We start from the raw sequence: 14,742 nt of genomic DNA on the forward strand, positions 1-14,742 counted from the left end.
CACTTTGTGCGGTCTTGGGCCAGGGATTCCCAGGTGTCGGTGGGGACGTTACACTTTTTCAAGGAGACTTTGAGGGTTTCTTTGAAGCGTTTCCTCTGCCCACCTGGGGCTCTCTTGCCGTGCCGGAGCTCCGAGTAGAGCACTTGTTTTGGGAGTCTCGTATCGGGCATGCGGACAATGTGACCCGTCCATCGGAACTGATTGAGCGTGGTCAAAGCTTCGATGCTGGGGACGTTGGTGCGCCTATCCTGCCAATGGATTTGCAGGATCTTGCAGAGGCAGCGTTGGTGGTACCTCTCCAGTGCTTTGAGGTGCCTGCTGTACATGGTCCATGTCTCTGAGGCATACAGCAGGGCTGGTATCACTGCTGCTCTGTAGACCATGAGCTTAGTGCCGGGTTTGAGGTCCTGGTCTTCAAACACTCTCTTCCTCAGGCAACCGAAGGCTGCCCTGGCACACTGAAGGCAGTGTTGGACTTCGTCGTCGACGTCTGCCCTTGTTGACAGTAGGCTCCCGAGGTATGGAAAGTGGTCCACGTTGTCCAAGGCCTTGTCGTGGATTTTGATAATCGGGGGGCAGTACTGTGTGGTGGGGGCAGTTTGGTAGAGGACCTTTGTCTTACGGATGTTTAGTGTAAGGCCTATGCTCTCGTACGCTTCGGTGAAGGTGTGACGATTGTTTGGAGTTCGACCTCCGAGTGAGCGCAGACGCAAGCGCCGAGGGGGTCCTTAGCCTTCGGTCGCCTGAGGAAGAGTGTTTGAAGACCAGGACCTCAAACCCGGCACTAAGCTCATGGTCTACAGAGCAGCAGTATGCCTCAGAGACATGGACCATGTACAAGTGCCCCCAATCTACAAGTATACCAAGCAGGCTTTGTTATCTCTTACTAATCCAGTCTCACTGTTATAAGAACTCAAAGATAGTGGCTTCTTTTCTAATAAAGTTTATTCATTAAAAACACATTTTCATCCTCATTAATGATTTTCTTTTTTTTAAAAATCAACATCTTTTGAAACTTTAGAAAACATAGTCAAGAAAGCTATAGTTAAAAAAAAAAACTGATTCAGTGTTTTGTGGCTGTGTTTGATGAGGTTTGTATTCTGCTATTTTTGAATGTAGAAATAAAATAGTGGACACCATCACATGTGCTTCCATACCCTTAGTTATTAATACAACCACAGTGACACTAGCACTATCAAAAGGATGTCAGAATTCATTGTTACAAAAAGCCAAGAAAATATTTGTTTTAATTCCTAAAAGACAGCTCATTTCAACACTGGATACTAATAGGTTACCTTTCAACAAAATTGCAAGTTATGGGCAGTTGAGCTCCCACCTTCTCCTTTTGAATCCAGCTCCTTAAATTTCACAACCCTTTCTGAAAGGGGCTTTATCTGATCCTCACCCTCCTGTGCTGCACTTCTACCAGCCACCAGGAGGTGTTCAAGGACAGTGCAGGGTCAGCTTGTTTTTCCCCTTACAGTAGAAATAGCTCCCAGATAATTCAGTCAAGACTAGCGACTCATCATATGCGGAATCACGGGAGATGGGGTGCAAATGGGGGCAGTGGAGAAATACATCCTAGGGTGCAACAGGAGTTACATTGAGTGTGGGAGAGTTCAAGATGAAAGCTTAACATTTGGGTCCCACTCAAACCACTTATTTTTCAAACTTTAATTATCTTTCACATCTTTTGCAAAGTAGACTACAAGTGTTGAGCATTTACCTTAAACCGTGTACAAAAACAAACCCCATGAAACCAAACCACAGTGTTTACTAGAAGTACTGCACTCCAAGGGAAGAGGGAATTAGAGCATCAAGGGATCTACTGTAAACCAGTCACTGCATTTCAAGTACAGTAATCCCTCACTATAATACTCCCATTGGGAGAAATACAAATACAGTATTAGTGAATGGAAAGGGGTCAATCTGCATCAACCATATAAATAATAGACATTAATTATAAAAGGGGCACTGCATGTAAAATTCTTGAGATTAGGTGAAAAATATCTCACACCATTTTCAGTCTGTAAGTGTATTATTCCTGTTCAGTTAACAAAGTGGTGAACAAATTTGACCAAAGAGGCCTCCTATTCCATATTTTGGAGGACCCAGCCTGGCACACTTTCAATTCAAACTTTCTCAGGAGACAGCAGCGCAGAGTAACTCGCAGTGTCATTTTTTTTCTTCCTTAAAAAGGGGCAGAAGAATGTGAAGACGAGCGAGGAGTTAATGCTCCCTCCAATCTTCTCTTGATTCCCTGTAGGAAAAATCACCCAGCTCCTATTTACTGCCTCCTTTACATTCCACACTGGATAAGAACTGGACATTCGAGTAGTCAAACATGAACCAGTGACCATTTAATATGTTTGACATTGGCAGGTTTTACCTAAAACTAGTCAATGATGGAGATTGGTTTCACAAGTGCTGCCCAATTAAGGGGCTTATTGTGAAGAGAACATTTACAAAGTATTTCTTTACACAGAGGATGAGCAACAGCTGGAACAAGTTGCCAGGAAGAGTGGCCAAGAACAAGACACTGGACTCATTTAAGAAGCAGCTCAAAGCTGCAAGTGGGAAGATGACAAGAGATGGTATTCTGGTTGGGCAAAATCAAAATTGACCAACAGCCTACTTCATCGGAACCCATCTCGGGATAAATCCAGCTCAATCAGTGCCAAATGCAATACTAATGACTTCTTCAAAATGTTCCAGCACGTTTAGGGCCTGCACATTGTGTACCAAAATTAACTGAATTTGTATCAATAAAAACACAGGCTGCATATTTTACCATGTTTATATCACATATTACAGACACTTTCTTGTGTTGCACTTCAACTAGAACCAGTTGACAGTCTAACACTGTTAGACTGCCAGAAAATCTTCCATCAATTAAAAATATTGAGAAAACAAGTTCTCCGACTGTTCAACTGGTAAGTACACTGTCTACTGTTAAAAACAGCATTGCAGACCAGAAGGCCCCAGACTGTACAGATGTTGCAGATTCAGCTGGATGATAGTAGGATGCAATAACTGGCTTTCCATGTACTAGAAAGAAAAAAAACAATGCGTGGCTCCCATCAGATCACCATCCAGTGGTCCCTGCTGGAAAACTGCATCAGCGGAAATCCAGATCGAACAGCTTACACGTTAACACCTCATTGAGGTACTGGAGGGCAGTTGTTGCCTGTGGAACCAAAACATGCAGAAGTCAGCACCTTCAGGAGAAAATTTTAAAAAGTATGCAGGAACATGTAATATTGAGAATGCTCGTTCACAATTCATCGTGGACTGCAGGTTTTATGGGGAAACTGGCTATTCAGACCGGAAAGGACAGAATTAGAAAATAGTGAGTTGAACAAAGCATAGAAACATAGAAGATAGGAGCAGGAGTAGGCCATTCGGCCCCTCGAATCTGATCCGCCATTTAATGAGATCATGGCTGATCATCCAAATTCAGTTCCCTGTCCCTGCTTTCTCCCCATATCCCTTGATCCCTTTAGCCTTAAGAAATATATCTAACTCCTTCTTGAATATATTTAATGAATTGGCCTCAACTGCCTTCTGTGGTAGAGAATTCCACAGGTTCACCACTCTCTGGGTGAAGAAATTCCTCCTCATCTCAGTCCTAAATGGCTTACCCCTTATCCTTAGACTGTGACCCCTGGTTCTGCACTCCCCTGCCATCGGGAACATCCTTCCTGCATCTAGTCTGTCACAAAGCATGTGAGTGCATAGGAAAATGGCAGATTAAATTTAATACAGACAAGTGCAAGGTACTGCACAGAGGAAGGAAAAAATAGGCAACAAATGTACTCCTTAAAAGGTGTTGAAATAGTTATGGATTAAGTTGAAAGAAACCTAGGAATCTTAATAGACTGAACGCTAAATATGACCAACCAATGCAGAACACCAACCAAAGATGCCAATACAATGTTGAATTATATAGCCAAAACAGTGGAATAAAAGTCAGGGGAAGTCATTTATCAGACTGTATAGTGCTCTGCTCAGATCATACCTTGACTACTGTGTCCAATTCTAGTCGTTAAGACACAAGGGAAACTTTCAAGAACTGAAGGCAGTGCAGAGATGACCCACAAGGCTGATTTCTAGTGTCAGAGTTCTGAGTTATAGGAAAGACTAGAGAAACTTGGGTTTTTCAGCCTTGATAGGAAATGTCCAAGAGGTGACTTTATAGAAGTATGGAAAAAGTTAATTCCGGAAAATTAAATTGTTTCACTAGGACTTGGGGACAGGCTCCAAGGCAAGTTCAATATCAGGAAGTTCTTCTCTCACACACACACACGAGTGACAATGCACGGAATGGACTTTCAGATAGTAGAAGGGAAAAACCCTGGAATCACTTAAGAAACAATTGGATGCTCCAATGGGGGACTTCAGGGTATTCTTTGACAGATTAACTAAAATGAACCAATTAGCTTCTTAGATCTCTAATTATCTTGTAATTTTGCTAGAGCAATTTAAAAAATACTGCATTTAGGTTACTGGAATATAATTTAAACTCATTAACCTCTATTCTACTGCATATTTTATATGGATCCTATAATAAAAAGTACTTTTCCCCACTCTCCTCACACCCCCCCCCCCCCCACCAGACAGCACACCTTTCAGTAGTGTCATTTTGCTAGAACAGTACTTATCTGCCACAATTTTGTAGCAACTAGTGACACTCATTCTGCAAGTTGCAGCAGACAGCCATTATCCAGATCCACTTACACAGTACAAAATATTACCTGTGTGGAGAACACGGAATAAAGATCATTTGAAGATATTTCAGAGGTCCACCATACATATGCTAAAAAAAAATCAAAGGTTTTGCAATTCCATAGAGACAAAATCCTCAATTACAGTCTCGGTCCATCATTCACAACAGATACACAGCATAGAAGATTCCATTCATGCAAGATCAGCATCCAATATGGTGCTTGAATTTTATAAGAGTAACTCCATTAAAATAATACAACCTCTAAATCAAAAGGGAATCAATCTTGTAGGTCTTTCTTATTGGCTATGAAACACACAGTAACATCCTTACAGTAAGATATTCAGCAGAATTACTCCAATAATTTGAAATGCTGTATCCGTGTAATGGTCCAGTCAGGTTCCACACCTTGTGTAAATTCTCGCCGAAATCTAGAGTTCAGTGAAGAATGAAACATTGGTTAGATTTAAAGGGCATTACAAGAAAATGTTCTCATTCCCAGATAGCTTTAAGAATACCTTGAAAAATACTATAAATCTCAATTGTTGAACAAACTTTCAGTCACAAGTTTCATCAAGGTGAGGCATAAGGTCCACGTACTGAATATACAAGCACAGAATGAGCCCAGATTATTTTATCCTACCTTCCACCAAATGTTCTACTGTCCTCCCACCAACTTTAACTGGATTATGGCTCCATTGGCTCCAGACACTCTGGTAACTCACCCAACTGTTCAGTCGTCATGTATGATCCTCGACAGTGAATATCATTAGGCTATTCAAATTCATGGGGTATCACAGCCAAGTATGCTGTTGTCCTTGCATCATGTCCATACATGCACATGTTCTAGCAGGAGTCACTGAAATGTGGCCAGAAGTAGAAAACCTAAATGAGTTTTCCCTGTCTTAGCTCAGGGGTACTAGTGCCCTTACCACCTCTCAGTTTAGACCAACTAACTAAGGTCTGGATGTACAAGACACATTATCCACACTGGGCAATGCATTCACTAATCAAGCCATTCCTGGCCATTTTCTACTTACACCATTATAGAAATTCCTAATCCAACACACAATATTCTACAACGATTTCATATTAATGATTTGCATTGCTCAGCCCACTCAAGTGTATCCCTTATCAAATTTCACGAAGAGACAGCATACATTTAGAAATCGAAGAGAACTGATTGTATCACAGCCATTTTGCCATGTAATCAAAGATTTGCAAATTGATTCTTAGCTAGATTTTAGACACTGAGCCAAACAATTTTTGCGCCAAAATTGTTCTGCCTTTATCAAAATTCAGCTGTACAGCATTCCTAAACAAAGTATGGAATGCCTGATAGATCCTGCATGGGGGGTACATAGTAATATTTATTTCTTCCAGCAGAATTGCATTAATGCTTTAGTGCCGTTTCCCTTGTGCTCATCAAGGTGAAGGATGTTCATTCTAGGGAAGGTAACATTTTTCTATTTCAAGCGCTCATTATCAGCATCAAGCACAGTTTGACAGAACAAAACTCCTTCTACTGTGCCCCAACCCCAGAAAGGCATCCATTACCAATTCCCATAACATCCATTAGTGGCCAGGCTCTTGCTGAGGCTGCCAATTACGGGCAGATTTGTGCGACGGGCCCATACAAATTGGGAACTGGATTTATATTGCCCAAACTTACAGGATCATTACAATCAGCAGGCAGATGAGGCTTCCAACCCATCAGTTTGAGCTGGATTTGAGCCCAGGTGAAGGGCACCCGGTCTCCTTCCTTTTGAGTTGTTCTTATAAACTTTTCTACACTCTTCCACTGTCTGCCACCGAAGAGCATCATAGTAAATAGCCCGAGACCAGAATACACTCACCTTTCACTCAAACAGGCTTGACTTGGGTAAGAGCATAAGAAATAGGAGTAGGAGGCCATTCAGCCCTTCGAGCCGGTTCTGCCATTCAATAAAATCACAGCTGATCTTATACCGCAACTCCACTTTCCCACCCTATCCTCATATCCCTCGATTTCCTTAGTATCCAAAAATCTATCTACAGGAAACTTTGGTTTATCCGGAGGTTGTATGCCCGGAATACTCGATCTAACGGCAAAAATCAGGAGCCGTTTTCTATAAGTTTTTTTAGTTCTCGTTCTTTTTTTCCCCCCCAGTCAGGCACTATAGCAACAGCTTCAGCTGGAGACGCTTGCAGCTGCAGCCGACTCTTTAGAAGCTGTTGCTAAGCAACAGTGTTTGCTGTTAGATACGGAGATGAAAACCTCCGTATGCTTCAACATTAACTTTGTATGTCCGGCAGTTTTGATAGATTGGCAACACGCCAGTCCCGTCGGTGCCAGATATCACAAAGTTTCCTGTATTTCTGTCTTGAATATAATCAACCACTGAGCATCCACAGCCTTCTGGGGTAGAGAATTCCAAAAATTCACAACCCTTTGAGTGAAGAAATTTCTCATCTCAGTACTAAATGGCCGACCCCTTATTCCAAGACTGTGATCCCTAGTTCTAGACTGCCCAGCCAGGGGACACATCTTCCCTAAGCTCCTTAATGTTTCACCTCTCATTCTTTTAAACTCTAGGGAATATAGGCCTAGTCTACTCAATTGCTCTTCACAGGACAATCCACTCATCCCTGGAGTCTGTCTAGTGAACCTTTGTTGCACTCCCTCCAAAGCAAGTATAGCCTTCGTTAGGTAAGGAGACCAAAACTTTACACAGTACTTACTCCAGGTGTGATCTCACCAGGGCCCTATATAATTGCAGTAAGACGTCTTTACTCTTATACGCCAATCCCTTTGTAATAAAGGCCAACACACCATTTACTTTCCTAATTGCTTGCTGTTCCTGCATGTTAACTTTCTATGACTTGTGTACAAAGAGATCCAGGTCCCTCTGAATACCAACATTTCCCAGTCTCTCATCTTTTAAAAAATATTATTTTTCTATTCTTCCTACCAAAAGGAATAACCTCACATTTCTCCACATTATATTCCATCTGCGATGTTCTTGCCCACTCACTTAACCGGTCTATATCCCTTTGCAGCCTCTGTGTCCTCTTCACAGCTTACTTTCCCACCTAGCTTTGTATCGTCAGCAAACTTGGATACATTACACTCGGTCCCCTCATCCAAGTCATTAATATAGATTGTAAATAGCTGAAGCCCAAGCACTGATCCTTGCGGTACCCCACTAGTTACAACCTGCCAAACCAAAAATGACCTATTTATTCCTACTGTTTTCTGTCCGTTAACCAATCTGCAATTAAAGCTAATATATTACCCTCAATCCCATGAGCTCTAATTTTGTGTAATAATCTCTTGTGTGGCACCTTTTCAAATGCATTGTGAACATCCAAATACACTACATCCACTACTTCTCCCTTATCTATCCTGATAGTTATGACCACAAAGATTTGTCAAACATTTCACTTTCATAAATCTGTGACCCGATACCATGTCCTTAATAATAGATTCTAGCTTTTCCCTACTACTGAAGACAGGCTAACTGGCCTATAGTTCCCCGTTTTCTCTCTCGCCCTCCTTTCTTGTATAGCAGGGGTTATGTTTGCTATCTTCCAATCAACGGGGACCATTGTAAAATCTAGAGAAGTATGGAAGGTCAAAACCAATGCATCCACTATCTCTGTAGCCACCTCTTTTAAAATCCTAGGATGTAGGCCATCAGGTCCAGGTGATTTGTCGGCTTTTAGTGCCATGTCTACAGTACTTTTTCTTTACTAATACTAATTTCTTTAAGTTCCTCATTCTCACTAGAGCCTTGGTTCCCCACTATTTCCAGAATGTTTTTTGTGTTGTCTACTGTGAAACAGATATCAAGTATTTGTTTAATGTCTGCCACTTCCTTATACCCCATTATAATTTCTCCTGTCTCAGCCTCTGAGGGGCCCACACTAATCCCTTCCTTTTTACATATCTATAGAAGATTTTACAATCTGTTTTTATGTCTCTTGCTAGTTTACTCATTCCATTTTCTCTCACTATCAATTTCTTAGAGTCATATAGAGTTGTACAGCACAGAAAGAGGCCCTTCGGCCCATCATGTCCGCGCCGGCCATCAAGCCCTGTCTATTCTAATCCCATTTTCCAGCACTTGGTCCGTAACCTTGTATGCTATGGCGTTTCAAGTGCTCATCTAAATGCTTCTTGAATGTTGAGGGTTCCTGCCTCTACCACCCTTTCAGGCAATGAGTTCCAGATTCCAACCACCCTCTGGGTGAAAAAGTTCTTCCTCAAATCCCCTCTAAACCTCTTGCCCCTTATCTTGAAACTATGCCCCCTGGTTATTGACCGCTCCACTAAAGGGAAAAGTTCCTTTCTATCTACGCCCCTCATAATTTTGTACACCTCAATCAGGTCCCCGCTCGGCCTTCTCTGCTCTAAGGAAAACAACCCCAGCCTGTCCAGTCTCTCTTCATAGCTGAAGTGCTCCAGCCCAGGTAACATCCTGGTGAATCTCCTCTGCACCCTCTCCAATGCAATCACATCCTTCCTATAGTGTGGCGACCAGAACTGCACACAGTATTCCAGCTGTGGCCTAACTAGCGTTTTGTACAGCTCCATCATAACCTTCCTGCTCTTATATTCTATGCCTTGGCTAATGAAGGCAAGTATCCCATATGCCTTTTTAACCACCTTATCTACCTGTCCTGCTGCCTTCAGGGATCTATGTACATGCACACCAAGGTCCCTCTGATCCTCTGTCCTTCCTAGGGTCCTACCATTCATTGTGTATTCCCTTGCCTTGTTAGTCCTCCCAAAATGCATCACCTCACACTTTTCAGGGTTAAATTCCATTTGCCACTGTTCTGCCCATCTAACCAACCCGTCTATATTGTCCTGTAGCCTGAGGCTTCCCTCCTCGCTATTTACCACTCCACCAATTTTCGTGTCATCTGCGAACTTACTGATCATACCTCCTACATTCACATCTAAATCATTAATGTACACTACAAACAGCAAAGGACCCAGCACCGATCCCTGCGGTACACCACTGGACACAGGCTTCCAGTCACAAAAACAATCTTCGACAATCACCTTCTGCCTCCTGTCACTAAGCCAATTTTGGATCCAATATGCCAAATTACCCTGGATCCCATGGGCTCTTACCTTCTTGACCAGTCTCCCATGCGGGACTTTGTCAAAAGCCTTACTGAAGTCCATGTAGACTACATCTACTGCACTACCCTCATCCACACACCTAGTCACCCCCACGAAAAATTCAATCGAATTGGTTAGACATGATCTCCCCTGACAAAGCCATGCTGACTATCCTTGATTAATCCTTGCCTCTCCAAGTGGAGACTAATTCTGCCCCTCAGAATTTTTTCCAATAATCTCCCTACCACTGACGTTAGGCTCACTGGCCTGTAATTCCCTGGGTTATCCCTACTACCCTTCTTGAATAATGGTACTACATTAGCTGTCCTTCAGTCCTCTGGCACCTCCCCTGTGGCCAGAGAGGTTCTGAAAATTTGTGTCAGAGCCCCTGCAATCTCCTCCCTTGCCTCACACAGCGACATCTCGTCTGGGCCTGGGGATTTATCCACTTTTAAGCCCGCTAAAACCGCTAGTACCTCCTCCCTCTCAATACTAATTTGTTCAAGTATATCACAATCCCCCTGCCTGATTTCTATGCCTACATCGTTCTTGATCATCCTTTACTGAATTCTAAAATCCTCCCAATCCTCAGGCTTACTACTCTTTTTGGCAACATTAGAAGCCTCTTCCATTAATCTAATACTATTTTTAACTTCTCTCGCTAGCCACGGTCGGACCACTATTCCCGTGGGGCTTTTATTCCTTAAGGGAATGTATATTTGTTGCAAATTATGAATTATTTATTTTAAATGTTTGCCACTGCTTATCTACAGTCATATCTTTTGATCAAGTTTCCCAATCTACCTTAGTCAACTCTCCCCTCATACCTACGTAGTTTGCTTTGCTCAGATTTAAGACCCTAGTTTCGGACTTAACTAAATCACTCTCAAACTCAATATAAAATTCTATCATATTATCCCCAGAGGCGCCTTTACTACACAGTTATTAATTAACCCTGTCTCATTGCACAATACTACATCTAAAATAGCCTATTCCCTCATTGGTTCCTCGACATACTGATCTAGAAAATTATTTTGAATGCATTCCATAAACTTGTCCTCCACACTAATACTGCAAATTTGGTTTGCCCAGTCTATATGAAGATTAAAGTCCCCCATGGTTACTGTATTAGCCTTGTTACATGCACCTATAATTTCCTGATTTATACTCTGCCCGAAACTACAACTACTGTTAGGGGGCCAATAAACTACTCCCACCAGTGTTTCCTGCCCCTTGTTATTTCTTGGCTCCACCCAAACTGATTATACATCATGTATCCCTGGCAACTTAATATCTATAGCTTTCGGTTGAGTGTCAAATGCACAACAGCTGTGTTTCTCAACCATTAGGCTTTAATGTTTTATTATTGGAGATACAAACTCAAATATTGTTATTTCAGTAACTTCAAATCAAACTGTCAGCACATTTAAGACAGATAAAATTATACATCTAAAGTACTGTGATAGAAGCACTGATTTACATATCTAGTCTTATTCACTTCTAAGACACCCTTTAGAGTGAAGTTTCAATTCATAGAATCATGGAAGAGTACAGCATAGGAGGCCATTTGGCCCATCGAGTCTGTGCCGGCTCTTTCGAGGAGCAATCCAGTTAGTCCCACTGACCCGCTCTTTCCCCATATTCCTAGCTTTTTTACTCTATACCTCCATTTATAAAGCCCTGGATCCCATATGCTTTATAGAAACATAGAAGATAGGAGCAGGAGTAGGCCATTCGGCCCTTCGAGCCTGCTCCGCCATTCAACGAGATCATGGCTGATCATCCAAACCCTAGCACCCGGTCCCTACACCGACAGCCATCCCACCCAAGCCCTATCCCTGTAACCCCACGTATTTAATCCCCCCTAACACTAAGGGCCAATTTTTATCATGGCCAATCAACCTAACCCGCACATCTTTGGACTGTGGGAGGAAACCGGAGCAAACCCACGCAAACACGGGGAGAATGTGCAAACTCCACACAGACAGTCACCCGAGGCCGGATTTGAACCCGGGTCCCTGGCGCTGTGAGGCAACAGTGCTAACCACTATGCCACCGTGCTGCCCTTATTACCTGCTTTGTTAACCTGTTTTGCCACCGTCAAAGGTTTGTGCACAAGCACCCCCCGGTCTCTCTCTTCTTGCACCCCTTTTGAAATTGTACCATTTAGCTTGCATTATCTCTCCTCATTCTTCCTACCAAAATCTATCACCTCACACTTCCCTGCATTGAATTTCATCTGGCATTTGTCCGCCCATTCCACCAGCCTGTTTATCTCTTGAAGTCTATTACTATCTTCCTCAGTGTTTACTTCACTTCCAACTTTCAAATTGCCTCAATACATTTAAAGTGCAACAACTGACTCCTGATATACTGTAACACTCTATACATTTCTCTTCTTCTGCCCTTTGTAGGTCATCCATAGGCCAGTTCTGTCAGAGTGCTGTCAGAAATCTTGCTGCAAATCTCCAGGCGTTTGAGAAGTTGACTTGCTCCGAAACTTGCCCTCCCTGTGATTCAAAATTTCCACTTAACAGCCAACAAGAGATGAGATCAGAAATGTGTCACATTGAGAAATAATGAGGCCAAATCCATGTTCCACCCAGCCCCTAGTGCAGTGAGGTGGCGCAGTCAATTGGCTGCAGAACAACAGCAACAGCCACAGCCAAACCTGCTCTTTTGGTTAAATGCGGGCACAGTAAGTAGTTCATTATAGTGTTTCTCTGGACATTTACTTACCACAAGGAGCAATAAGTGGCATATGCCCTTAGTACAACTCCCATCTAAGCAATAGGACAGTGCAGTACAAACAAAGTTATAGTTAAAAAACATACTCATAATTTGCTGTGAGGAGGCGTTTGCTGTCTTTGCTGCTTTCATCACCGAAGACTACTTGAAATACTTTAGTTCCCTCAGGGGTCTCATCAGGAAGATCAACATCAGTCAGGTACCAGTAACGCATTATGATACTGACAAACTTTCTACCTGTTGAGATGACAAAATGTAATGGCCAGCACCTTCTAACACATCAAAAAGCTTTTCTGCAGTAAAACAAAATCTCAAATTAAGAGAAATTAGACTGTTGTCATTAGAACTAGCAAATGTATTTAAAAATAAAACACAGTAACAGATAGTGAGCAAAACCCTGGAAACAGTATTACTCCAAAACACCTCATATTGCATCTGGAGGTAGAGGGATAGACATACCACCACTTGGCTTCCAATGTTCTCACTTCCACCAGTGTCAGCATAACCAGGAACAATTGCCACTTAGTGACCTGCCAGGTGATTTTCCCATTTACACAACTGTGGTACTACAGGCAAGATGAAGGCAAGCAGGTTTAATTTCTGCTACAATAGTTCAACAGAGGCTCTGTCAAACTTTCTGGGGCTTCTAGACAACCTACTTTATATGGGTATCATCTGCTGGATTTATTTTTTTAAGTTGCAAAAAAAAATTGAACGGCAAGATATTTTCTCAGTACAGTCAGCAGTAAATCAGTTTCTGCTTGCTAAGAGAAAAATTATACTAATACTATTTCTCAAATCTAGAATAAAAACTTACTGCTTGTGTTTAATTTGGAGGAATTTAGCCCATTTATTTTCAAAAGTTTAATTGAACATGGAGCCAAAAGGTCTTCAGTTAATAACCCATAAGTGATGTTAAATGAATGTTCAAATCTAGTATATAATTAAATGTCACATCATTCAACACTAAAACTGCATCAAGCATTAAGCAAATACATCTGAACTGTTCATTAAGTTAAATTATTAAATTCTGATGCTTAAAGTAACAACACTTTTCATTGCCCTTGCATCTATTCTGAAAGGAATTTTCTGTATCTGGGACATTAAATATCCAGTAGCAATTCAGGCTCAGTTCTGATTAGATCACAACCCTTGGGAGTAAAGCTCAAGAAATTTCCATGTCAATAGAATCAAATGATTGAAGCACTGCCAGATGTTTACTATTCTTTAAGCAGACTGAATATTTTTTGTTTGCAATTGTTTTATCAGAAGCTATCAAAAGAGCCAACATAAGAGAACAGAAATCATCACGTCATTAGGCAGTGCAAGTCTCAACTTCATATCTGCAAGTTGTCCCACAGCTAAGGCCACTCTGCCTTGGACCCGATTCTGGCATACACACTGGGTACAATGGAAAACCACAACGTCGCACTTATATAGCACCTTAGGTGTCAGCTTGGCATGGTGGTAGTACTCATCTCCGAGTCAGAAGGTTGTGGGGGAAGTGCTGCACCATCAGAGATGCCATCTTTCAGATGATACATTAAACCAAGCCTCATCTGCCCACTCAGGTGGACATGAAAGATGCTGTGCCACCATTTGAAGACAGCAGGGGAGTTCTTCCAATGTCCTCGTCAACATTTATCCTTCACCAACCTTACTGTACAGATTATCTGCTTAATTAGCTAACTGCTGTTTGTGGGACCTTTGCCTACATAACAGCAGTGACAACACTTCAAGAGTACTTTAGGACAACCGTAAGCTGTGAAAGGTGCTATATAAATACAAGTTCTTTAAAGAAAGGAAAATGTAATAAAATGTCCCAAAGCACTTGAGGCCGGGGGGTGCGAGAAAAAAAATTACTGCAGCAGTGGGAGGAAGATTACGTGCAGTGACTAAAGGCAAATTTTAAAGTGGCTTTTCAAGGAGGGGAGCGAGCACTAGCAAGGTCGAGCAGTTTCGGGAGAACTATCCAGACTGTCGGGCTGAGATGGCAGAAGGCTCTGCCACAGAACAGTGGCTGCAATGCAAAGGAAGTCACACCTGGCAGCTATCTCTTGCCCTGCCAGTACACTTCACACCTAATCTCAGCCTATTACCATCTCATCTAGCTTCGTATACCTTTTATTGTCTCTTTTACTTCTTTTGTTTCTTTTAC

General features: G+C 42.1%; 1 protein-coding gene across 1 annotated transcript in view; it reads right to left on the reverse strand.

The window, feature by feature from the left end:
* Window positions 1-1,229: 1,229 nt before the first annotated feature.
* maip1 (matrix AAA peptidase interacting protein 1) overlaps window positions 1,230-14,742 on the reverse strand; it is a 42,366-nt gene continuing 28,853 nt past the window's right edge. The window contains exons 4-6 of the mRNA XM_085985784.1: window positions 12,671-12,821; window positions 5,057-5,154; window positions 1,230-3,187 (exon numbers count right to left, since the gene is read on the reverse strand). Coding sequence (XP_085841910.1) covers window positions 5,076-5,154; window positions 12,671-12,821 — 230 coding nt within the window. The 3' untranslated portion in view covers window positions 1,230-3,187; window positions 5,057-5,075. The remainder of the gene's footprint in view (window positions 3,188-5,056; window positions 5,155-12,670; window positions 12,822-14,742) is intronic.

Source organism: Somniosus microcephalus, chromosome 4 (assembly GCF_052327205.1).
Source record: "Somniosus microcephalus isolate GS21.2 chromosome 4, FLI_Smic_1.0, whole genome shotgun sequence".
In the NCBI taxonomy this organism is placed as follows: Eukaryota; Metazoa; Chordata; class Chondrichthyes; order Squaliformes; family Somniosidae; genus Somniosus; species Somniosus microcephalus.